Raw genomic sequence first — 25765 nt, 5'->3', positions numbered from 1 at the left:
AGCCCTCACTAATTCTATTTACTATTCCTGGATGCTCTGCCATGTCAAATAAAATATGCACTCTAATCATTTAGAATTTGTACTGAAATCCTCTCCTTACCACAGTATGAGGTATTCTGAAGCCAAATATGTATCTTCATGTTGCTCCAGCAGGCGTAGTCCCTCTTGCTCTAGGCTGCCTGCCTCTGCGAGAACATAAATTTTTATATTTTTGGCTACATGACACGAAGACTACACGTCCCAGAATGCACCTGTGCTCTCGCGAGAGTCGAGTTAATCTCGCACAAGCGCGCCGTTGCGTCCGCTCGCGTTTCTCAAGCGCAGTCAATGGAGTCGCTGCGCGTTTCTGGAATTACTGACATTTATGAATATTCATTAATAGATCGGTTTATAATAATCAATCTCAGTGGTTTGTAGTCGGATTGCAGCGTTTGTTTAATGACAGTAAGACGCTCACGTGCGTGTTTAACACGGCGTTAAGATTCACTGCGGCCTGACGATTAAATCTCTATTATTAAAATATTTAAATATTGCCATACTTCAGTTTTCAGTCTTTAATTAAGCGTGCGGACTCATGTAAATATGGCAGAAGAGGGAGCGGTTGTAATGCAGCAGATTGTGGACAGGTGAGTCAAAGAAACGTGAATGTAAACAAACGGCTAATGCAAGCTACATATCAACCTGTCAGTGGAAATACATTTATGGACTTTTATATGTTGTAAATATTCTTAAACGCTTATAAATATTCTTAACGAACAATTAGAGTAGCTACAAAGTGATTGTTTGCACGTTTAGAGCGTTTCTGCTCTTACATAGAGATGCTAAGCATGTTACATGACGTGACGTCTTTGGCGAGGGGGCGTGACCTTCATTTGGCCTTTAATTTTGTTTTGATTCAGTCTTGCTCCATTGATTATTTACTTTTTGGGTCTTTAATATCGTATACGTTTAACAGCTCATGTTCTAAAGATTAATCTTTTGTGTTAACGTCTAATAACACTGATTTGTGTCTGGAAACCAATGTGCAGAACTGATTTTTGTTTTCTTTCCAGTTTTTGACACATTATTAGTAAATAACCATTAGGCTTTAACAACAGAATATGCAATATTGCAATTATGCAATGGGGTTAACTCCTGATTCCTGATCATTTCTTGTGTTATCCTAGCATGTGTCATGTGATTGCATATTGCAAATTAGTTTACACAGTTAATGCAAGAGTTAAAAACAATCAGTCTTATGACTTCATAATATGTGCATTACATTATCATTTTTATTTGTTTCACTAACTGTAATGGGTTGAAATGATTTCCTGTGTTAGTCAACACTATGACAGCATAACCTGTACTGATTCCAGAATATTCCTTTAGTAAAACAGCTTAGGTCATAAGAGGCTTGATTGCCTGTTTGATCTGACTTGCACACCTGCTCAGGTCAGCGGATGATTTCAGAAAGGCCACATGACTTGCTAATGTTGGTCTTAAGTACTATGAGTTTTTACTTTTAATGAACCCAGCAAAAAGGACAGTGTGTCCTGGAGAAGTTTATAATGAGTCTGTTTTTGTGGTCACTTTTTGCAGATTAGCCCTCAAAGGTCATAAATAAACAGCACTATTGAATATTCCTCGTAATTGCAGATTTTCTATATATAGGAGCATTTTTTGGTAAATGACATGGACTGGTTCTCTTTTCGGTAATTATTCATTGGGTCACTGCGTGGAGTTGAGCTGTTCAGTGTCCTGACCTTGTTCATGTTTTTCCACACAGACTGTCCTGTTTGCCAGAGGGCCAGCGCTTGCAAAATAAACTAGACTGCACTGGCCTGCTGACGGGACACAATTGAGTGGATCTGTCCTTCCAGTCAAAAATAAGATTGCTGGAAACTTTCGTATGTTAGTATACACTACCAGTCAAAAGTTTTTGAACAGTAAGATTTTTAATGTTTTGCTCATCAAGCCTGCATTTATTTGATCCAAAATACAGCAAAAGCAGTAATATTGTGAAATATTTTTACTATTTAAAATAACTGTTTTCTATTTGAATATATTTTAAAATATAATTTATTTCTGTGAGCTAAGCTGAATTTTCAGCATCATTACTCCAGTCTTCAGTGTTACATGATTCTTCAGAAATGATTCTAATATGCTGATTTACTGTTTAAGAAACATTTTTCATTATTATCAATATTTAAAACAGTTGAATATATTTTTTTCAGGATTCTTTGATGAATAGAAAAATATGAAGATCAGCATTTATCTGAAATAAAAAGCTTTTGTAACATTATACAGGATACCATTCAAAAGCTTGGAGTCACTATATATATATATATATATATATATATATATATTTTTTTTTTTTTTTTTTTTTTTTTTTTTTTTTTGGGAGGGAAAGAAATGATAGAAATTAATACTTTTATTTAGCAAAGATGCTTTAAATTGCTAAAATGTGATGATAAAGACATTTATAATGTTACAAAAGATTTCTATTTCAGATAAATTATGTTCTTCTGAACTTTCTATTCATCAGAAAAACCTGAAAAATTCAACTCAGCTGTTTTTAACATAATAATAATAATAAATGTTTTTTGAGCAGCAAATTTGAATATTAGAATGATTTCTGAAGGATCATGTGACTGGAGTAATGATGCTAAAATTCAGCTTTGAAATTAAATATTAAAAATGTTACAGTTTTGCTGTACTTTAGATCAAATAAATGCAGGCTTGGTGAGCAGAAGAGACAAAAATCTTATTGTTCAAAAACTTTTGACTGGTAGTGTATATGCATTACCATTCAAAAGGGTTTTTTGGAATTAAAGTAATACTTTATTCAACACGGAAGTAAAAGTAGAATCCAGAATTACAGTAAAAATATTTATTTTACAAAGTTTCTACTTGAAATAAATGCTGTTATTTTGACATTTTTATTTAATAAAGAATCCTTATGTCATAAAAATATAAATTTTTTGGATAAAAAATTAAAATGTCACTGAATCACAGTTTAATAACTCGTTTTACCTGAAAAATATACCTTGCATACATATTAGAAATATATAGAATATTTTTTACATATTATTTACATTTTACATATTATAAATATAATATACACTACTGCTCACAGTTTTTATTTAGCGATTTAGTACATTGATCAAAAGTGACAGTGAAAACAATACTGTTTCTGTTACAATACAATTTCTGTTCCAAATTACATTACAGTTTGCTGTCCTTTCGATTAATAATGTTGTTTTAATTAATCAAAGAATCTTGAATTGAAATATAGCATGGTTTTCTACAAAAATATGAAGCAGCACAGCTGTTTTCAACATTTATATAAATAAAAATGCTTCTTGAGCAGCAAATCTTCAAATCAGCATATCTGAATGATTTCTGAAGGATCATGTGACACTGAAGACGAGTAATTATGTTAAAATTCAGCTTGCATCACGGGAATAAATTACATTTTAAAATATATTCAAATACAAAACAGTTATTCAAATTGCAATAATGTTTCACTATTTTTTGCTGTATTTTTGATCTAATAAATGCAGCCTTGCTAAGAGACTTTTTTAAAAACATTAAAAAAAAATCTCACCAACCCAATCATTTGAATGGTAGTCATTTTTAACTTGTTTCCTCATACTTCTGTTTGCATCATAGAAAATGGGTATTGAGAGGAAAGTACTGGACTAACTGGTGTTAGTAAAGTGGTTTATTGGCACATTAGCCTGTTTGTAGACATATCTGTGTCAGTTGTCATGGTGAAAGCTCTCATCTCTCTCAAATGGATCCTGCATCCTTCTCTAATGTCCGTCACTGAGGCAACAACCTTCACAGGTCTGTGTGGAAGCAGATAGCCGTACGCCAGCGTGCAGCTCTATCAGACTCTAACACATGGCCTTATCGAGGCCTGCCACCCGCAGCTGCTCTCTCTGCAATGCAGCTCTTCATCGCTTGAAAAGACGGGGTCATGCTTAAATCCTGTCTGACCTTTACGTGGCAGACACTCTATCACCCTCTTTTGTTCTCGGCGGTATTCAGAAAGCCGGCTCCATTTATTTTGGCTGTTTTTAAACCTCACTTTCTCCGACTTATTGTTTTTCCCATCCAGCTTTGATGTGTTTCCACATCATCACGTATAAAACAGGCTGTCTTTTCAAATGTGTGTCTGAGTCATGTTTGAAAAGTGTCTGGAAATAATCCACCATCATTTGGACCTTTTTTGGTGTTGTGTTATGTTCTGTTCGAATGTCAATAAAGTGTGGGTTTGCGTGGTGCCTATGCTAATTGCTATGGAAGCCTATTTCCACCAAGGGAATAAAGGTATTTGTGACTTTTTATCTCAGAGTTCAGGCTTTGTTTCTGGCAATTCTGTAAATAAAGTGAGAACTGTGAAATATAAACAGTTTCGAGTTAACATCTCTAGTTTACGTCTCTAAATCTTTTTGTTCTTTTAGCAAGTTTATATCTTGCTATTTGGACTTTTCTTCTTTAGAATTCTGAGTTTAGATCTCACCATTCAGACTTTTTTCTCAGAGTTCTAAGTTTACATCTCAAAATCCTGACTATCTTTCTCAGAATTCTGAGTTTACATCTCCCAATTTCGTTTTTCTCAGAATTCTGAGTTTGCATCTCGCAATTCTGACTTTTTTTCTCAGAATTCTGAGTTTGCATCTCATAAATCCAACTTTTTTTTCTCAGAATTCTGAGTTTGCATCTCGCAAATCCTACTATTTTTCTTAGAATTCTGAATTTACATCTTTCAATTCTGACACTTCCTCTCAGAATTCTGAGTTTACATCTCGCAATTCCGACTTTTTCCTTGAGAATTCTAAATTTACATCTTGCAGTTCTGGCTTTTTCCTCAGAAATGTGAGGTTACATCTCTCAGTTCTGACTTTTTTCCCTCAGAATTCTGAGTTTACATCTTGCAATTCGTACTATTTGTCTTGGAATTCTGAGTTTGTATCTCACAGTACCGACTTTTTTCCTCAGAATTCTGAGTTTGCATCTCACAATTCTGACTACTTTTCTCAGAATTCTGAGTTTACATCTCGAAATTCTGTTTGTTTGTTTTATTTTAGAATTCTAAGTTTACATCTCGCAATTCCGGCTTTTTTCTTGGAATTCTGAGTTTGCATCTCGTTAACCCCAAGAACTGGACTTGAACTTGAAATGCGAGGTAATATCATGCCATTCTGAGGAAAAAGTTTGAACTGCCAGTTTATATCCTGCAATTTTACTTTATAACTTGCAATTGTGAGTTTATATCCCACAAATGCGAGGGGAAAAAAAGTCAGATTTCTGAGAGAAAAAGTCACATCAAATTATCTTTTTTTTTTTATTCAGCGGCAGAAATGGGCTTCCCTAAAACTCAAAATTGTGAAAATATAAAAAAAAAAGCCCTGTGGTGGAAAGTGTCAACATAAATTGCCGAAAACGCTTGAGGAAAGCTGACACAGATTCTAGGTGACTTCTACAGTGATTGCTAGTATTACTCCTGGAATATTTACCTTTTTTTTAACAGGAAATGGGTGTCAGGATTTCAAATATTAATGTAGTTAAACATAAATGTAGTAACTATAGCTGTTCAGTTAAAATGTGACTTATTATTGCACTAAAACATATAGATTTTTTTAGAAATGCTGGTAATTCTGTGGTCTGTGAATTTCTGTTCCTCCTGGCTTTATACATTTGCTGGTGAAACGTGATCTTGTAGGTCTTGTGACTCTGACCACAGGGGAGCGAGCGAGAGTGAGTGTGTGTGTTTATGGATCAGCAGTAGGCCACATCTCACCCCTCCTCAAATACAAATATAGATCACAAGTTCAAGATGACTGGTGTTGCTGGAAAACATTTACTCTGAAGTTACAGGATCTCTAATGTAGCGGGTGCTCGCCCGGTGCACCAGCTGTAAACTAGTCACAAACTAGACAGGTGAATAAAGTTGGTACTGAGGGATATATTTTTTATTTTATATATATAATTTTTTTTCTTTCAGTTTTCACTGTAATTTTAGTTACTTTGGAAAAAAAAGAAACTTTTTTTGTGTTTAATTTTTATTTATTTTTTGTTTTTAGATTTTTGTCATTTATTTATTTATTTTTAAATATAGTTTAGTTTTTAGTACTTCAAGTTAAACTAAAAAACATGAGAAATTATGCTGTGAAACTAGCTGAAATAAAATAAATGTTAACTGAAATAAAATAATAAACTTAAACTTATTTTATTTCAAGTATAATTTTTTATGGTCTTAGTTTTAAATTGAGTTAATGATGATAACCTGTTGAGCATATAAAAAAGGCAAAAAAATAATTAATACATTGAATTATTATCATAACTGGTAATAATATTAATAATAATAATATTGTTTTTGTATTTTAATAATTAATGGAGAATGTATGCAAATATTTTTATATTTGAAAGCACTTTCTAAAAATATTATATTTTTCTACCCTGTGCATTATTTATCAGGGAAATCATACATTTGCTTCCATGTTCAGTGTGAACACCTTATTGTTTAATGTTTATAGATATCTATTAACTGATATGATATTAATAAAAATGCAGTTCAGTGGCTAATTGCAGTTATTTGTATGATCCTTTATTGCCAGATGAAATTTCCTAATCGTGGCAGCCCTATTTGTATGAGTAGACGTCTGGGATCTCAGCGGTTCCTCTGATCCTCAACTATTTTCTCTCACTGGCTGTTGGCTGGAAGATCATTCAGGTTCCCACAGTCACGTGACCACAGCCGAATGAGTAAACTCATTGTGCTGAGATTTTAATGCCTCTTTAAATGCAGTCTGACCTGTGTATTAATGAGAACGTGCAGGAGTTTGTCACTGAAACGCTTTTTTCTAACTCTTCTTTTCAGTGCTTCAGTATTATTATTGCTCATACTTAAAGTTTGAGGTTTGCGTTTAACAGTAGACATTTAAAGCTTCCACATTATCTGGCCAAGAGGAAGCATCTAAACTTTCACAGACTTATTCCTGTTTTTAAAGCAACATCACTCAACTGTGGCAAAATTAGCCACTTTATTCTTGAAAACTCATCCTGTGTGAAATCGGAGCTGATGGTGGGGCTCTAGAGTTCAGGATATTTAAACTATTATCAGGGTTATCAGTTCCAGAGACCCCCCTCGCTGTTGTATAGATTGTCTTTCTGTGTCATGTAACAGGCTCTTAACATGTAAAGAAAGGTGAGCGGTATCGACTTTCTGACCTCCTGATGGTATCTCATAGCCATATTCTGCAAGAACTCAAATTGTAATGTAAATCTAGAGGACGAGAAGCCTGTTTTCTGGGCATCTAAGAGGGATTTTTGCAGCTTTTGTTCCCGGAATATTCACGTGATTTTAATGGGAAATGGTGTGGTATATTGGAGATATTTTAAGCATCATATATATTATCACAAACTGTAATTCTGTCATGTGTCTTAAATTACAGCAGAGAACATAATGTGATCACAGCTGTTCAGCTGGGCAAAGTCAACATTTTATTAGCCTCATTATTTACAAGTTGTTTGGTTTGCATGTGTGGAGATAAGGTGCTGTAATGAGCGTATGTTTATGTTATCATAGCAAAAATGAACGGAAGCTATAATGCTCCTAAAGAACAAGGTTCATGATCTAGTTTGCATGGCCACAAAATATAATGGCTGGGAATTTTTAAACGCCACCTCGCGATTCAAGTCAGATTCAGAGAATCGTTTACTTGCAGACAAGAAAAGAAAAAACATGACCCTGCATTACAAGTGGAGATAGTCCACTCCTATGAACAAAAAAAAAAGGAAAGGGTAAACTTTCTAAAAATGTAATTATTAATAGATTTTAATTTATGTTTTCTTATTTATTTATTATTTCACAAATATTATTGGTATTTGTTATACACTTTATTTCATTTTTTAATTTTATTTATTTATTTATTTGTGGTTTAAAGTACAATTGTTAATGAGTTGGCCATTTTTTATAAAAATGTATGGGAAAATTTTCTCATCGTTTTTAATTGATAATTAGTAGTTATTTATTTATTCACGTGATTTAATGGGAAATGGTGTGGTATACTGGAGATATTTTAAGCATCATATATATTATCACAAACAGTAATTCTGTCGCGTCTTATTTTTATAGCAAAAGTACAGTTGTTAATTGTATTCTTATAAAAATTAATGGGAAAGTTTCTAATAATTTTTATTGATAATTGGTAGTTTATTTATTCGTATAGTTTATCATTATTTAATGCTGTTAGTATTTATTTTATTTATTTGTGGTTTAAAGTACAACTGTTAATGAGATGGTCCATTCTTATTAAAATTGGAAAAAAAAAATCAATTTATTACTGATGATTAGTAGTTTATTTGTATAGTCCATTTAAATTTTAAAAAATGCTGTTAGTATCTTATTTATTTATTTGCGGTCTAAAGCACAATTGTTAATGAAAGAATTGTGATGTATCTGTGAATTATTTTTCTCTCACAATACAGACAAAAATCTGATGTGTCACACCTTGTGTATATTTTACGGTAGATAATATAGCCTGTAGTTTGAATGTTTGAAGTTTTTACCTTGTTTATTGACTGATAATCAGGTTGTCAGACCTTGACGGTGCACCTTAATGAACACGGCTCTTAGTGCGTAAATCCATGTTACGCGAGTGTGTTTGAGTGAGGGGCGACGGCGAGGTCTCCTGGATTTCACGGGGGTGATTGTGTTTCTGATGGTTGTCATGATGGAGGCAGGGTTACAGGAACAGGAGAAGGTTTTTAAGGAACATGGAGAATCGTCTTTGTCCGTAGCACTGATCTTGTGAAGATCTCAGATCATTTCGTCACTCTTTATTTTGCTTCTGGTCTTTTGTTCTTCATCTATGACAGACACTTTCAGGAGAGAGTCATGTGTCCAAACGCAGTCTAAAAAAACCTCTGGTTTTGTAGTTTGTTTTGCTCAAAAATTGTAGACATGTTCCAGCTTTTTTTGTTTTGTTTTGTATCTAAATACTTTGTGCTTAAAAGGATGTAGATGAGTTTGGAACAGATTTGTAGAAATGTAGCATTACGTCACTTGCTCATCAAGGATTCTTTGCAGTAAATGGGTGCCGTCAGAATGAGAGTCCAAAAAGCTGATAAAAACATCACAATAATCCACAAGTAATCAACATCACTCCGGCCCATCAATTAACATCTTGTGAATTATGAGATTACAAGAATAAAGTCGAAATACCACAAGAATAAGGTCGAAATGACACGAGAATAAAGTCGAAATGCCACGAGCATAAAGTCGGCATGTTCCAAGCATAAAGTCAAAAAGTTATAATGTTTGCGTATTATAACTTTAATCTTGTAATTGTTACAAATTAATTCTCATAATTTTGACTTTATTCTCGTAACATTTCTATTTTATTCTCAAAACATTTTGACTTTATTCTCTTAATATATTTTACATTTATTCTCATAATTTCAATTTTATTCACGTAATCTTAAGATTTTATTTTATTTTTCAAATGCGGCACAAAAACGCTGTCATAAAATTGAGATAAGGTCATGTTTTAAAGAAAATGAAGAGGTGCATAAGCACAAATGTCTTGTTTCTTGTTTGGGTCTGTGATTGTCATCTAATGGAGATGATTACAGTAGGGTTCATGATGAGGAGCACACGACTGATTTCGGTCACCTGAGCAGCTCTTCATCCTCATGTTTTATTCAGAAACAGACAGAATGGAAAATCTCGCACAGGAACCTGAGAGAACGGCCCAGTCTCTATCCCTCGTCCAGAAACACTGAGAGATTTGACATGGATTGTTTACAGGATCATCATTAGACAATGTTGATGCTGGCTAACAAATTAAACAATATATTGGCATCTATTCAGTGATTTGCCACAATTATATACAAATCTTAATTTTTGAGCTTTTCACACCAAACATGCTAATATGCGATTCTGCACGGTCATTCAATTGTGAGTGTTTATATTACATACAAATGCTAAGGGGGTGACAGGCATTTTGAAATCTTTCTGAGTAATTAATAGCCATATTATGTAATTAATTCACTAAAACCCCAATAAATAAAACTATTTTCTTTTTAAATAATCTTAATTTGTGGGCTTTTCTCAGCAAAAATGCTGATTGAGCACGCAATTGTGATCATTTAAGAAATTGGTATAATGTAATTAATTTACTAAAACCTTAAATAAACCAGTTTATCTTGAACATGCTGATTTGCACAGTTAGGTTGTTAAAAAGATTACACTGAGAATGATAATGTGTTTTTTTTTGTGTTTTTTTTTTTTTTGATCTTGTTTCATTTGTGCTTAGTCACTGACCCATATTACTCTGCAGTTGCCTCTCTTTCTTTGCTCACTGTCCCCTGATACGTTTAAGAGTTGAACTATAAAAATAACTCTTGGAGCTCTGAACTTTACACAGTTACATGACAAACTTTCTCTTCACCTTTATGTTGTTATACTTTGCCCTGAATTAAACACTGAGCAGAGCGCTGATGCGTTTTTATGTGTGTTTTTCAGGAGTTGTTGGGTGTGTTTTGCCACAGATGAGGATGACCGTACGGCAGAGTGGGTGCGTCCGTGCCGCTGCCGTGGTTCAACTAAATGGGTTCATCAGTCATGTCTCCAACGCTGGGTTGATGAGAAACAGAGGGGCAATAGCACCGCACGTGTCGCCTGCCCACAATGCAATGCTGAGTACCTCATCGTGTTCCCTAAGCTTGGTATGACAACTCTTTAATGCTGAGTGTCGAGTTTATATTCTCACTAATTTGTCTTGTATCCTTGTATAATATACGGAATCAACTATACACCGTTTATTTGGTTGATTTTCTCAATATTTGTTATTTTTTATTTTTTTTGAAAGAAGCCTCTTTTGTTCGCCAGTGCTGCCTTAATGTGAACAAAATATGGGAAAAGCAGTTGATATTGCAAAATATTTTTACAATTTAAAATAACTCTTTCCTATGTGAATATATTTTAAAATGTAATTCATTCCTGTGATGCAAATCTGAATTTTCAGCATCATTACTCCAGTCTTCAGTGTCACAAGATTCTTCAGAAATCATTCTAATATGCTAATTTGCTTCTCAAGAAACATTTCTTATTATTACCACTGTTGAAAACAGTTAAACTACTCTGAAAAGCTACTTGGATTTGATGAAAAGAAAATTCTAAAGAACAACATTTATTTAAAATAGATTCTTAATATTTGAATATTTAAAAATATTTGAAAAGAATATTTGAACATTATAAATGTTTTTACTGTAGAGCTGCAAAACAATTAGTCGCAATTAATCGATTTAAAATAGTTTATGTTTGCATACTATATGAGCGTGTACTGTATATATTTATAAATACACACACATACATGTATATATTAAGGAAAAATATGTTGAACTTATAAAATGTTTATATATAATATAAATTATATACAAGTGTTTACATACAATGCAGTACGTACAATTTTTTTTTTAAATATATACCTGTGTGTGAATTTATATATACATAATAAATATACACAGTACACAAATATATAGAATGCAAACATAAACTTTTATTTGGAAAGGATTATTCATGACTAATGGTTTTGCAGCTCTACTGTCAACTTCTGATTAATTTAATGCATCCTGTTTTAAAAATGTTTCCTTTTTCCCCTCCCAAAATATTAGTTTTTTTGTTTGAAATGGTCTCAATTTTTGAGCTTTACACTACCATTCAGACGTTTTTGAACAGTAAGATTTTTTAATGTTGTTTAAAGAAGTCTCTATTGCTAAAAAAAAAAATCAAAAACTGAACTCCAATAAAACTGATTCCAAGCTTTTGGTATAGTGTATAATGTTGATCTTTGGATCTTTCTATTCATCAAAGAACCCTAAATAAAATGTACTCAACTGATTTAAATAGTGATGATAATAATAATAATAATAGATGCTTCCTGAACAGCAAATCAGCATATTAGAATGATTTCTGAAGGATCATGTGACACTGAAGACTGAAGTAATGATGCTGAAAATTAAGTTTTGATCACAGGAATAAATTGCAAATAGGAAGCAGTTATTTTAAATCATAAAAATATTTCAAAATGTTACTGCTTTTGCTGTATTTTGGATCAAATAAATGCAGGCTTGGTGAGCAGAGGAGACTTCTTAAAAAGTGTAAAAACATTAAAAATATTACTGTTAAAAAACCTTTGACAGGTAGTGTGCACATCAGAGGTACTACTAAAATATCTGTCATATTTTGTAAGATACTAGATCGTGGAACTAATTTAATGGCTAATTAATGTCTAAATTGAAAGTGAAAATATTCGAGACATCACCCTGCCTTTGCTGGGTGTTAATAAGCAGTTCTCTTTCACATACCACACATAACAAGCAAAATTCTACACATTTGTGACATACTTTCACTTTCAGACGTTATCAGCCTCCATCAAATGTCACAGCAGTAGTTATGAATAGTTGCGCTTGTTTATTTAGTTTTTTGTACTTAGTAGGTCAATCCTGATTCCAGAGAAATCCCTCTTTTGATATCGGCGATGAGGATTTGCTTGTGATTCCGGTAATCCGCTGCTCATGAAAACGAAATGTCATTTTTCATCCTCTTGTGTTTCATCTCTTATGTAAATTGATCAGGTTTGAGAGTATAACAGCATTAGTTTCTCTTCACGCTGTGCTAATAATCTTCCTCCGGCTGCATCTCCTGAGGGCCAGTCTGTCGTCCTCGCTCGCTCTCTGTCTCTTTCCACAGCGATGGGTTTATTCTGGGATACGGTTGTCAGGGTGACCGTGGCCAGCTGTGAAATTGCACCAATCACGGTCCGCGTTCAACTTTCAAACTGTAGGAACGAGAGCGAGGCAGACGGACGCGGTCACAGCTAGTGAATACGAGGGTTTCCTGCACCGCTGGTTGATCTATGCCTCCACGGCAAATCCACTTCATATTTTAAATGCATTGTGAGCTTGTCTTCTGAATTTAATGTGACGATCAAGAAAGATTGAGAAACAAAAGATGTGTGAATAGCGAAGTGAGTTTAATATTGAATTGCTCTTTCAACTGATTCTTTTTAATGAGTTGGTTAAATTTATGAATCCTTTTTAATCAGCACTTTCCAATATTGAATGAAATATACACTACAGGTCAAAAGTTTGTGTTCAGTGTTGGTTTTTTTAAGAAGTTATTACTTTTATTTACCAAGGATGCATTAAAGTAATCAAAAAGATTTTTTACGTTGTTACAAAATATTTATATTTCAAGTAAATGCTGTTGTTTTGGGCCTTCTGTTCATTAAAGAATTTTGAAAAAATTAATCACAATTTCCACAAAAAAAAAAAAGTAGCACAACTGCTATATATCATCATATTTAAATGATTTCTGAATGATCATGTGACACTGAAGACTGGAGTAATGATGCTGAAAATTCAGCTTTGACATCACAGGAATAAATAACACTTCCCTTCAACTTATTCTTTACATTTTCTTTACTTGGTCTTAAAAATAACTTAAAGTCTTAAATTTACCTTCATAAAACCCGGAGAAGCACTGAATAGACTTAATAGACAAAACTAGGTAAAGATTATGCAGAGATCTTTAAAGGAGATGTGTGACAATGTAGATTGTGTGGATTTGACTAAAGGAAGTCACTGACAGAAGGAAGAGAAAGATAACACAGATGAAAATCCTGATGGGTCACATTCAGTTGTTTAATTTCAGCAGCCCGTAGACGAGGTCGTCCTTCCACATCAGACAGACGGGACACGGTGACCACATATTACCATATAATATGCAGAGGAGTACTTCACAAACACTCTCATTTCCGCCATAGGACACACTGTGTTCCTGTTCAAGGCTCAGTTTGCAGGGCTTTATGTAGGTTATAACAGTGAGTGATGTCGTAATGGATGCAGTACTCTATTAAACCCATCTGGAGTTATTTCATGTATAAAGCCTTCAGAGTTACAAGTGATTTAGACTTCAATTTAATTTCGTTTCCCTATGAATTTAGCCAGTAATTGAAGTATCTTGGATAATGTTAGTTAATTATTTTGAGTCTCTTATGCTCACCAAGGCTGTATATCTATTTGAATATACTTTAAAATATACTTTATTCCTTTGGTGGCAAGGCTGAATTTTTATCAGCCATTACTCTAGTCTTCAGTGTCACATGATCCTTACCATGTTGTTTTTTTGTTTTGTTTTTTTTTGTTTTTTTGGAATTAAGAAAAAAAAAAAAAAACCACAAAGCCTAGCTGGGAGGATTTTAGTTTAGTTTTTAAGATGATCATTTCCCTTGTCCTAAATGACTATATCAAAATAAATTCTATTTTTCCTAAACCTTAAAATAAAATAAAATAAAATATTAAGCTTAGCTTTATGACTATGAGGATACATATATCTATATTTATATCTATATATATTATGTTCACCAAGCCTGCATCTATTTGATTCAAAGTACAGCAAAACCGGTAACATTTGTAAATATTTTTACTATTTAAATTATTGTTTTCTATTTGAATATATTTTAAACGTAATTTATTCGTGTGTTTTCAAAGCTGAATTTTTAGCATCATTACTCCAGTCACATGATCCTTCAGAAATCATTCTAATCTTCTGGTCTGCTGCTCAAAAAAAAAAAAAACATTTATTATTATTATTATTATTATTATTATTATTGCTGAAAACAGCAGAGTATAATTTTTTTGGGTTTCTTTGATGAAAAGAAAGTTCAGAAGAACATCATTTAACTGAACCAGAAATCTTTTGTAACATTATAAATGTCTTTATCATAATTGCTCATCAATTTAAAGCATCCCTAAATATATGCTAAATAAAAGTACTAATTTTTATAATTTTCTTTCCCCCCCAAAAAAATTAATAATAATACTGACATAATACTGACTCCAAGCTTTTCAATGATATAGTGTATAATGTTACAAAAGCTTTTTATTTCAGATAAATACTGATCTTTGGATCTTTATATTCATCAAAGAATCCTGAAAACAAAAATAAATATTGATACTACTAACTAATAATAAATGTTTCTTGAGCAGCAAATCAACATATTAGAATGATTTCTGAAGAATCATGTGACACTGAAGACTGGAGTAATGATGCTACTGAGTAAAATTTTGCTTTGATCACAGGAATAAATTACATTTTAAAATATATTCAAATAGAAAGCAGTTATTTTAAATAGTAAAAATATTTCACAATATTACACTTTTGCTGTGTTTTGGATCAAATAAATGCAGGCTTGATGAGTAGAGGAGAATTCTTTAAGAAACATTAAAACTCTTACTGTTCAAAACTTTTGACAGGTAGTGTAAGCAGTGGTTCCTTTGAATTTGGCTTAAACAATTATATCTTAATCTCAGAAGGCAGCATAATTTAGCAGTAATGTATCAATTATGCCTAAAAATGCTCCCTAGGCAGAATGCTGACTATGGTTTGGAACTTTAGTTGGTCTTTTAGATATGGGCATGTTAAATGGCACACAGATCACCCACTTTGCTCAGAAAAGCCCTTACATAACTGTGAAGGTAAAAAGACCACCTGTCTTTCTCAAATATACTACTCCTGATTAACTTTCAAGATGGTCTTCAGACCAGTACAGCTTGAAGAGATGACATCACAATCAAGTTGTTTTATGCAGCCTGGCGTTGGAGAGGGTTTGTAGGGAACAGAAAGTCCTTGTTCCACAGCAGTACTTTGGCAGTGCAGTGAAGCCGGTGTAAAACGAGGAAGAATAGACTGCAGCTGTATTCCTGCTAAGTGGAGTTTATTTTTAATGATCTTAATAATGGAATCTGTGGCCGGCAGCAGAAATGCCTGAGCGGTTCCTGTTGCCAGTAGCCATTAGGGTGATGTTGCAGCGCTAGAGCAAACGTGAACCAGATTCCAGCGCTGTCATCAGAATATTCCATATTAATATTCTCGAGAGGGGTCAGTGATCTCAGCACGCACGCACACACACACACACACACACACACACACGCCTGAAGAGTGTCTGCTCTGCATCTGAGAGCTGAATTAATGTGTGTTGAAGGTTATTTTACACATAGGAACTTATCACAACTTACACTGCCATTCAGAAGTTTGGGATCAGTAAGATTTTTTAAAAGAGGTCTCTTGTGCTCATCAAGGCTGCATTTATTTGATCAAAAATACAGAAAAAAATGTAATATTGTGAAATATTATTGTAATTTTCAATACTGCTTTTCTATTTTAATGTAGTTTATAATATAATTTATTCCTGTGATGCAAAGCTCAATTTTTAGCATTACTCCAGTCTTCAGTGTCACATGATCCTTCAGAAATCATTCTAATATGCTAATTTATCAATGTTGGAAACAGTTGTAATGCTTCATATTTTTCAGGTTATTTTGGTGAATATAAAAAGGTAAAAAAAGAACAGCATTCATTCAAAACTGAAATCTTTCCTAACAATATATCTTCACTATCACTTTGTATCAATTTAACACATCCTTGGTGAATAAAAGGATTAATTTATTTAAAAAAAAAAGAATGGAAAAAGCATTTACTGACCCCAGCGTTTTGAAAAGTAGTGTATATTGTTACATAAGATTTATATTTTACATAAATGCTGCTCTTTTTAACTTTTTATGCATTAACAAAGAATCGTGAAAAAGTATCGCAGGTTCCCAAAAAAAAAAAAAAAAAAAAACGCATTACAATTATTTCCAATATAATAAATAAATCAGCATATTAGAATGATTTCTGAATTATAATGTCACACTGATAACTGGAGTAATGATGCTGAAAATTCAGCTTTGCATTACAGGAATAAATTATATTTTAAAGTCAATAAAATGTCAATAATATTACTGTTTTTTTCTGTATTTTTGATCAAATAAATGCAGCTTCGATGTGCAGAAGAGACTTTAAAAACATGAAAAATCTTACTGATCCCAAACTGTGAATGGCAGTGGTTATATTAGTTATACAGTTTCTGTTCTCAGGACTCAAAATAAAAGAAAATAAATTATACTTTGCACTGAAACAATTAAGCCAATTATAGTTATACAGATCAAAAGAATTCAAAATGGGAAAGGTAAAATGGTGGTAAATTGTGCAGTTGTTATGAAAATATCACATAATAATTGTCCATAACTGTTATGAGGATAATAAAAAAAAAAAAAAAAAAAAAAAAAAACGTTTTCTTCATTTTTTTTTTTTTTTTTTTTTTTGCTATTATTTCTATAGTATTTATTTAATTATACATTATGTATTATTTAATTTATGTCAGCATGATGACATACAAGTATTGCAGGTTGCAAAAAAAAAAAAACATCACAACTGTTTGCAATATAATAAATAAATCAGCATATTAGAATGATTTCTGAATGATCATATGACACTGAAAACTGGAGTAATGATGCTGAAAATTCCGCTTTGCATTACAGGAATAAATATATTTCAAAGTATATTAAAATAGAAACCGGTATTTTAAATGTCAATAATATTTCACAATATTACTCTTTTTTTTCTGTATTTTTGATCAAATAAATGCAGCTTTGATGTGCAGAAGAGACTTTAAAAAACATTAAAAATTTTACTATTATTATTACAATTTAATACAAGTTTTATTTTTTGATATGTTTATTTATATATATAAACATTTTTAAACATCTTTTTTCTTTTTTTTTTTTTGTAGGTGTAATCTGAAATGTTCTTGACAGATTTTGTGTTTAACTGCTTTTCTTTTAAGTTCTATAGTCCATAAAGCTCCATGTACAGTAATGGATTAAAATGCCCTGTATATGATATGTGTGGAAACTGAAAATAAAAATGAAGTCACGATTCGCTAGAGAATTAAGGAAATGAGCGTGAAAATAACCTCTTGAGTCTTTAGAGACTCGTCCTAGACTTCTCCTGCAGTGGAGGGTATTTATAGGTTGAGAGCAAAGGTGGTTGTCGGTCAGTAAATATTGCATGATTTCCTCTTGACTTCCACCTCGAGTGTTTCCTCATTCCTTTTTAGGACTGTGTGCTTTGCAGTAATCGTAAACCTTTATTTCTGAGTCATTTAGTCATCACTGGTCACGCATAGAACAATAGAGTGCTTATCACTCCCATCAACTGTGTGTCATCATGGTCATAGTGAATTAAACAGGATGATCTACAGTAGTTTGTGCACTCTCAGTGCTGACCTATCTTTTTGTAAACAACTTTAAATTTTGCTAAATAATCATAAGTAGTCAGAAGAGCGTTTGAAGTCCTGCTGATTCCCAACACTGTTTTCACATCATAATATCATCTTCTGCCCCCTGCTGGAGAGGCAGGAAAGCCCTTCAATTCTAGATTCATAACTCTCTGTATGTTAAAGTCGGACTGTTTTTGTGTACAGGGCCGGTGGTGTATGTGCTGGATTTGGCAGACCGGTTGATCTCGAAGGCCTGTCCGTTTGCTGCTGCTGGTATCATGGTGGGATCGATTTACTGGACGGCTGTTACATACGGAGCCGTGACAGTCATGCAGGTGAGACGTCACTCACAGATGAAACGATTTTGTAACAGTACTTGATTCTTAAGGAACTGTCTCTCTGTCTTTCAGGTTGTGGGTCATAAGGAAGGTCTGGATGTGATGGAACGGGCTGATCCTCTCTTCTTGTTGATTGGCCTGCCCACCATCCCAGTTATGCTAATTCTAGGGAAGATGATTCGCTGGGAGGATTATGTGCTCCGCCTCTGGAGGAAATACTCCAATAAGCTTCAGATCCTAAATAGTATCTTCCCAGGTCAGTGGTGATGGGACAGACAGTGATGGTTTGTGATCTCATATGTGTGAGTGAAATAATTAGTTATTTTTATTATTATTATTATAATTCTTTTAAGTCTCTTGTTCACCAAGATTGCATTTATTTGATCAAAAATACATTAAAAATTGTAATATTGTGAAATATTATTGCCTTTTAAAATAACGTGATTTATTCCTGTGATGCAAAACTGAATTTTCAGCATTATTATTGTAATTATTAAGCTGAAAATATTAACATTAAGTCAAAATTAAATATAAGTTTCATAAATACTCATTCATTACATTCACAAATTCCATCTTTGTCAGTATGATGTATGATTTTGTACATTCTGATATTTATACATATCCACATTTAAACGTTTTAATATTTTTTATTGTTTTATTATGTGTTATTCTTTAATGGTTATAATTATTGTATATTTAATATTATTTGCATATTAGTACATTTAAATAAATATGATCGAATATTTGAAATATTATAGTTACAGATGTTATACATCACATAATTTATCTGTTCAAAATATATATTTTTAATTGCAGAGTTGATTTTTATTTATATATATATATATATATATATACACTACCGTTCAAAAGTTTGGGGTCAGTACATTTTTATTGTTTCTTTTTCTTTTTTTTTTTTTTTTTTTAAGAAATTAATACTTTTATTCACCAAGGATGTATTAAGTTAATAATTAAAAGTTTATTAAAAGTTAATAATAAATAATTTACATTGTTATAAAATATTTATATTTTGAATAAACACTGTACTTTTTAAACTTGTTATTCATGAAAGAATCCTGAAAAAAAAAAAAATCACAGGTTCCAAAAAATATTTGGCAGCACAACTGTTGATATTATCCAATACTGATCATTCTAATAATAAATCCGCATATTAGAATGATTTCTGAAGGATCATGTGACACTTAAGACTGGAGTAACAGCTGATAAAAATTCAGCTTTTCATCACAGGAATAAATTCTATTTTAAAGTATGTTAAAATAAAAAACATTATTTTATATTGTAAAAACATTTTGCAATATTACTGTTTTTTTTTCCATATTTTTAATCAAATAAATGCAGCCTTGATGAGCATAAGAGACTACTTTAAAGACTATTACAAGTCTTACTGACCCCAAACTTTTGAACGGTAGTGTATATATATATATATATATATATATATATATTATTAATTGCAAAGTTAATTTTAATAATATATTATAAATAAATAACATTACATTTTATTTATTATAAATAAAATGTAAATTAAACACCTATTTTAAATAATATTTACTCAAAAGACGTTATTGACATTTCCTAATATATATCTGTTCCTAATATATATATATATATATATATATATATATATATATATATATATTCTTAATTGCAAAGTTAATTTTAATAATATAAAATGACATTTATTTATTGCAAATAAAATGTAAATTAAACACCTATTTTACACAATATTTACTCAAAAGTTATTTGACATTTCCTAATAATCTGCTCTTTATATATATTCTTAATTGCAAGGGTAATTTTAATAATATAATATAAAATAATATAAAATGTATTTATTGTAAATGTAAATTAATTAACATCGATTTTACACAATAGTTACTCAAAATTCACTATTTGAAACCGGTTTATTATCCTCCGACAAAGCTGTCAGTCTAATTTTAAAAGGACAAGGTTGGAAAGCTAAACTGCCTGATAATTTTGTTCAAGCTTTGTGAAATTGTCACCAGAAATGTTCATAAATCAGAATCCGTCTCACTCTGTCACGCACAGGTATCGGCTGCCCAGTGCCGAGGATCCCGGCGGAGGCCAGTCCGCTGGCCGATCACGTGTCAGCCACACGCATTCTGTGCGGCGCCCTCGTGTTCCCCACCATCGCCACCATCGTGGGTAAACTGATGTTCAGCAGCGTCAACTCAAATCTTCAGAGGACTATTCTGGTAGGAGAACATGATGGAAAACTATTTCAGTGATTTATACACACATGTCCTCAAACTCATAACATTACTCTCTCTTTGTCTCAGGGTGGCATTGCGTTCGTGGCTATCAAAGGGGCGTTTAAGGTATATTTCAAGCAGCAGCAGTATCTCCGACAAGCTCATCGCAAGATCCTCAATTTCCCCGAGATGGAAGAGGCCTGAGCTCGTCATCAAACCTCTGCTCGATTCCATCCACGTCATTCTGATTTCACGCAGCTTTTGAGAGACACTACCGCGCCACACTACCAGACATTTTCACAAACGCTGGATTTGGTTTTCTCTACCTTGTGAATGTGACTATTGCGTTTGGGGCTTGAACAGTGATTCAGCTTTGTTTCATTTGATATAATCAGACCTGGGAGTTGTGTGTTACTCATTTTATGGGCAGTTTGACATTTTAAGAAAGAGACTGAGCAAAAATAAATACTGAAAGAAGGTTTTATATAAATAAGTGGCTGTTTTATATTGAATTCGAAATGTGAATCATCTTTAAAGCATCCTTGACATGTAAAAGACGACGTGCCGTTTCACATGAAGCACTTTGCTCCTCTCATTAACAATTAGACTAGCGAATGCAATAGTAAATACTAAAGGCAAACATAAATATCTAAAGCAGTTATTTTCTTGTAATAATATTTTTTGTGGTTGTAGTTCTCCGATGAGTTTCACAAAGAAATGTCCCCATTTTCTTATATTTCACCCCAAAATTAAAAGAAATAAATTGTTTTGCATATTAAAAAGCAAGCAAAAGTCTGGACACAATGATTTTTGTTTCAATTTGAATTAAATTTAGTACATATCATATGCTATTACACAAGATTAAAATATGTTTTGTATGAAAACTAGATTTTTTTTTTTTGCCTTCACATTACAAAAAATCCTAATAAAAGCTCTTTTGTTAATGCAAGACAATTTTTTTTCCTGCCTGCCTGGTTATTTTAATGGCTTTACAAGCTTAACAGAATTACAAAAACAAAGTGTATTTACATACAACCAATAATTAACATTCACTTCAGTGGTGTAAGATGATTGGATGCTTTCAATTGATTTCCTATTGAACTGTCACCATAAAAATATAGTGAATTGAGCAACAAACTCTATCATAATGCACAATGTTTCTATCTAACATGCATTTTGAGGTGCAGTTCGTCGCTTTAATGGAGTGTTGTCTAGTTAGCAGTTAACTTCAGAGCAGGATCATCAATCATTTCGTGAAAATAACCGCCTTTTGTAAAAATCAATTTTAACTCAATTTTGGGGTGAAATATGACAGCTGCTGTGAAATTCACCATCTTGCCTGTCTTCACATAATTTAAGTGATCATCCGATCATGTTGAATTTCCATCTTTGTAATGTTGGTGTTTGAGTTTCAGTAAGTCATTTTTATAGAGTCAGTTTATTAAGGGCCCTGTATAAACCGAGAATCCAGTGTTTGGTCCTTAATCAATCGCTCTATTAAAACATATGGTACCTGATGCCTCATAACTGCTGTTAATAAACCTGTTTCCTCATATATTCCCAGACATAAATAGTCTTGTGTAGAACAGTGAACTTTAAGAGTATTAGTGGCCTTTTTATTACACCAGGACAATGTACGTGTCTTAAAGGTTACATGGTTCAGATCTGGTAAACATGCCAATTATTCTTTTTTTTTTTTCTGAATCATTGTATTTGATGACTTCTTATTAATGTAGTGCATCTGTTTTATCTCCAGCCATCAACAGCTGTGACGTTTTTGACTACAGAAAACAGTATAAATACAATGCATACTAGTACTGTGTTGTAATGGCAGTACACTACATTGTGCAGGTGTTTTATTTTAAAGAGCTTCTGCAGTTAACTAAACGTAACACCTTATTTGTTATTGCATTAGAGCTTCTTGCTGATGATAGGTGTAACCCTGAAAGGACATGCTTAATGGTGACGTAGTTGCTAAAAGAATAGTTTATGTACACCAACTGCACAACTAGCAGTAGCTGACAAGTTTTTCTGTTGCCTAAATACGATTTTAAATTCTCACTTTCTTTTCAGCATCTAATTGTGCTGTATGATATCAGTGAGGTATAGTATGTCTCCTGTTGTACAGATGAAGCATAATGCCAAATACAGAACACGTATGTTGTATAAATGGATGCTTTGTACAAATACGGCTTCTGAATTTATAGTTTCCTGGTTGATTTCTGTAAATAAATGTATTTTTTCAATGCCTGACTGTGTGTGTTGGGCAGTTTGAGATTTTAATTTGGATTTTAAATAGGCCTACAAGTTTCTTAGCTTTGAGGTAAAGCATGTGATCTACTCATAAAATTATAGTATTAAGAGTATTATTTTTGTGTCACTTCTGTTTTCAAGCTTTATCTTTAAGGCAGCAGTATATATAAACAAATTAATGGGAGTAGAAAACCTTTCAAGATTTAAGACATCTTTGAGACCATTGAAAACAAATGTGACCCTGGACCACAAATCACGCGGATCGCGAATCATTTGATTCAGATCGGGACACTGGATTGCGAATCATTTGCTTCAGATCGGGACATTGGATCGCGAATCATTTGTTTTAGATCAGAACTTCGGATCGCGGATCACGAATCATTTGTTTTAGATCGGAAATTGGGAGCGCGGATCGTGAATCATTTGATTCAGATCGGGACCTCGAAGCGCGGATCACGAATCATTTGGTTCAGATCGGAACTTGGGAGCGCGGATCGCGAATCATTTGCTTCAGATCGGGACATTGGATCGCGAATCATTTGATTCAGATCGGGACATTGGATCGCGAATCATTTGATTCAGATCGGGACATCGAAGCGCGGATCACGAATCATTTGTTTTAGATCAGAACTTCGGATCGCGGATCACGAATCATTTGTTTTAGATCAGAACTTCGGATCGCGGATCACGAATCATTTGGTTCAGATCGGGACATCGAAACGCGGATCACGAATCATTTGTTTCAGATCGGAACTTGGGAGCGCGGATCGCGAATCATTTGATTCAGATCGGGACATTGGATCGCGAATCATTTGTTTTAGATCAGAACTTCGGATCGCGGATCACGAATCATTTGTTTTAGATCGGAAATTGGGAGCGCGGATCGTGAATCATTTGATTCAGATCAGAACATCGGAGCGCGGATCGCGAATGATTTGATTCAGATCTGGACCTCGAAGCGCGGATCGCGAATCATTTGCTTCAGATCGGGACATTGGATCGCGAATCATTTGCTTCAGATCGGGACATTGGATCGCGAATCATTTGATTCAGATCGGGACATCGAAGCCCGGACCACGAATTATTTGTTTTAGATCAGAACTTCGGATCGCGGATCACGAATCATTTGTTTTAGATCGGGACATTGGATCGCGAATCATTTGATTCAGATCGGGATATTGGATCGCGAATTATTTGATTCAGATCGGGACCTCGAAGCGCGGATCACGAATCATTTGGTTCAGATCGGAACTTGGGAGCGCGGATCGCGAATTATTTGCTTCAGATCGGGACATCGGAGCGCGGATCGCGAATCATTTGTCCCGATCTGTAATTATGATTCGCGAATCATTAAGATCGGAACTGCGGAACGAGATCGTGAATCTTTTGATTCAGATCAGGACTTACAATCTTTCGAATCTTTTTTTAAGTTTTTTATTAAACAGTTCAAAACATCAAACCACTAAGGCAGTACAGTTATAAACAAAGGGGGAAAGAAAGGAAAAGAAAGAAAGAAAAAGAAAACAAATCCAAATCCTTTAAGAAAATTAACCATTATAGTAAAAGTGTTGTATCCATGCTTTTTTCTGCCCTCTCTCTTGGTATAACCAGTTTTACTACAATATATAATTACATTCATAATTTGTGAAACTGAGAAGTTTTTCGTGAAGAATTGAGAAGTTGAGCAAAAGTACAAGTTATATTTAAGGCAGAATATTCCTTTAAGTACTACTAATATTTAAAAATCCATTTTCAAACGTTTAACAGGTTCAAGAATCTCCAAAGACAAATTTTCAGTGCAGATCAAAAAAGACAAACACAACACAAATGAGTTCATACAACCGTTTAATCATCATCAAACACAGAAAGCTCTCCCACAGATACACATTCCCCAGATTCACTTCAAAACCACCTAATAAACATGAGATCTCAAATGAAGAACCTTTTCTTCCTCATGACTGCAGTTTGGTACATACAAATCCATTCCTTGGATTTGGAACAGAATGTAGCATCATTTTAGACTCATTCATGCAGAGTAACTCATTAAATTCTGCTCTTCTAGATTTCTTTACTCTAATATTCTGCCTACTGTTCACCACAGTATGAGCAAAACACATGTGACATCAGGTTACAGGAGATGGTGAGAACCACAGACATTTGCTGCAGTCACTGACCTACAGAACTCAGAGCTGATTCTAGAACAGTTAAAGGGATTTGGGGTGCAACAAATGCTCCGATTGCATGTGGAATGCATCTTTGGGTTTTAAAGTAATCTAGAAGTTCACCCCACCCGCAAAATTAAAATAAATTCAATGAAGTGTCATCATTTACTCACCCTCAAGTTATTCCAAACCAGTATTTTCTTTATTTTATAGAACAAAAAGATGTTTAGCAGAATGTCCAAGCTGCTTTTTCCACAAAATAAAAGCATTCAGTAACCCAGAGCCAAATAAATATCTCATACAAAAATAAAAACACTTTCATCATTAACTCACCTTTATTTCGTTCCAATCCTGTATGACCGTCTTCTGTGAAATATAAAAGACGATATTTTGAGAAATATTTGTCAACACAATGAAAGTCAGTGGGGTCTAAAATTTACAGGTTTGGAACAAGACGAGGATGCGTTAATGACAACTTTAACTGTGGAGTTAATATCCCTCAAAACAAAATGGCCATGAAGTACCAAATGTGTTTTCCATATAAAGGGTTGTGCAATAATCCAAAATAATTTGAAACCATGAGACAGATTTGTGATGAACAGACATCAATTTAGTTTATTGTGGAA

The 25765-nt window shown here is 33.1% G+C and overlaps 1 protein-coding gene across 1 annotated transcript; it reads left to right on the top strand.

Moving 5' to 3' along the window:
- The first annotated feature begins 271 nt into the window (after window positions 1-271).
- marchf5 (membrane-associated ring finger (C3HC4) 5) lies at window positions 272-22974 on the top strand. Its single transcript, XM_051125607.1, has 6 exons — window positions 272-626; window positions 10517-10719; window positions 18363-18493; window positions 18569-18752; window positions 20561-20727; window positions 20812-22974. Exons 1-6 carry the CDS (start codon window positions 583-585, stop codon window positions 20926-20928), a joined length of 846 nt encoding a protein of 281 aa, XP_050981564.1. The 5' UTR covers window positions 272-582; the 3' UTR covers window positions 20929-22974.
- Window positions 22975-25765: the final 2791 nt, after the last annotated feature.

This window comes from Labeo rohita, chromosome 13 (genome assembly GCF_022985175.1).
Source record: "Labeo rohita strain BAU-BD-2019 chromosome 13, IGBB_LRoh.1.0, whole genome shotgun sequence".
In the NCBI taxonomy this organism is placed as follows: Eukaryota; Metazoa; Chordata; class Actinopteri; order Cypriniformes; family Cyprinidae; genus Labeo; species Labeo rohita.
Note: the sequence above shows the minus strand (reverse complement) of the source record. Positions and strands in the feature narration are given on the sequence as shown.

Coding starts and splice junctions, on each gene's coding strand:
- marchf5 (XM_051125607.1), top strand. CDS start 583: ATGGCAGAAGAGGGAGCGGTTGTAATGCAGCAGATTGTGGACAG. Junction 10,720..18,362: donor CATCGTGTTCCCTAAGCTTG/GTATGACAACTC, acceptor TTTTGTGTACAG/GGCCGGTGGTGTATGTGCTG. Junction 18,753..20,560: donor CCTAAATAGTATCTTCCCAG/GTCAGTGGTGAT, acceptor TGTCACGCACAG/GTATCGGCTGCCCAGTGCCG.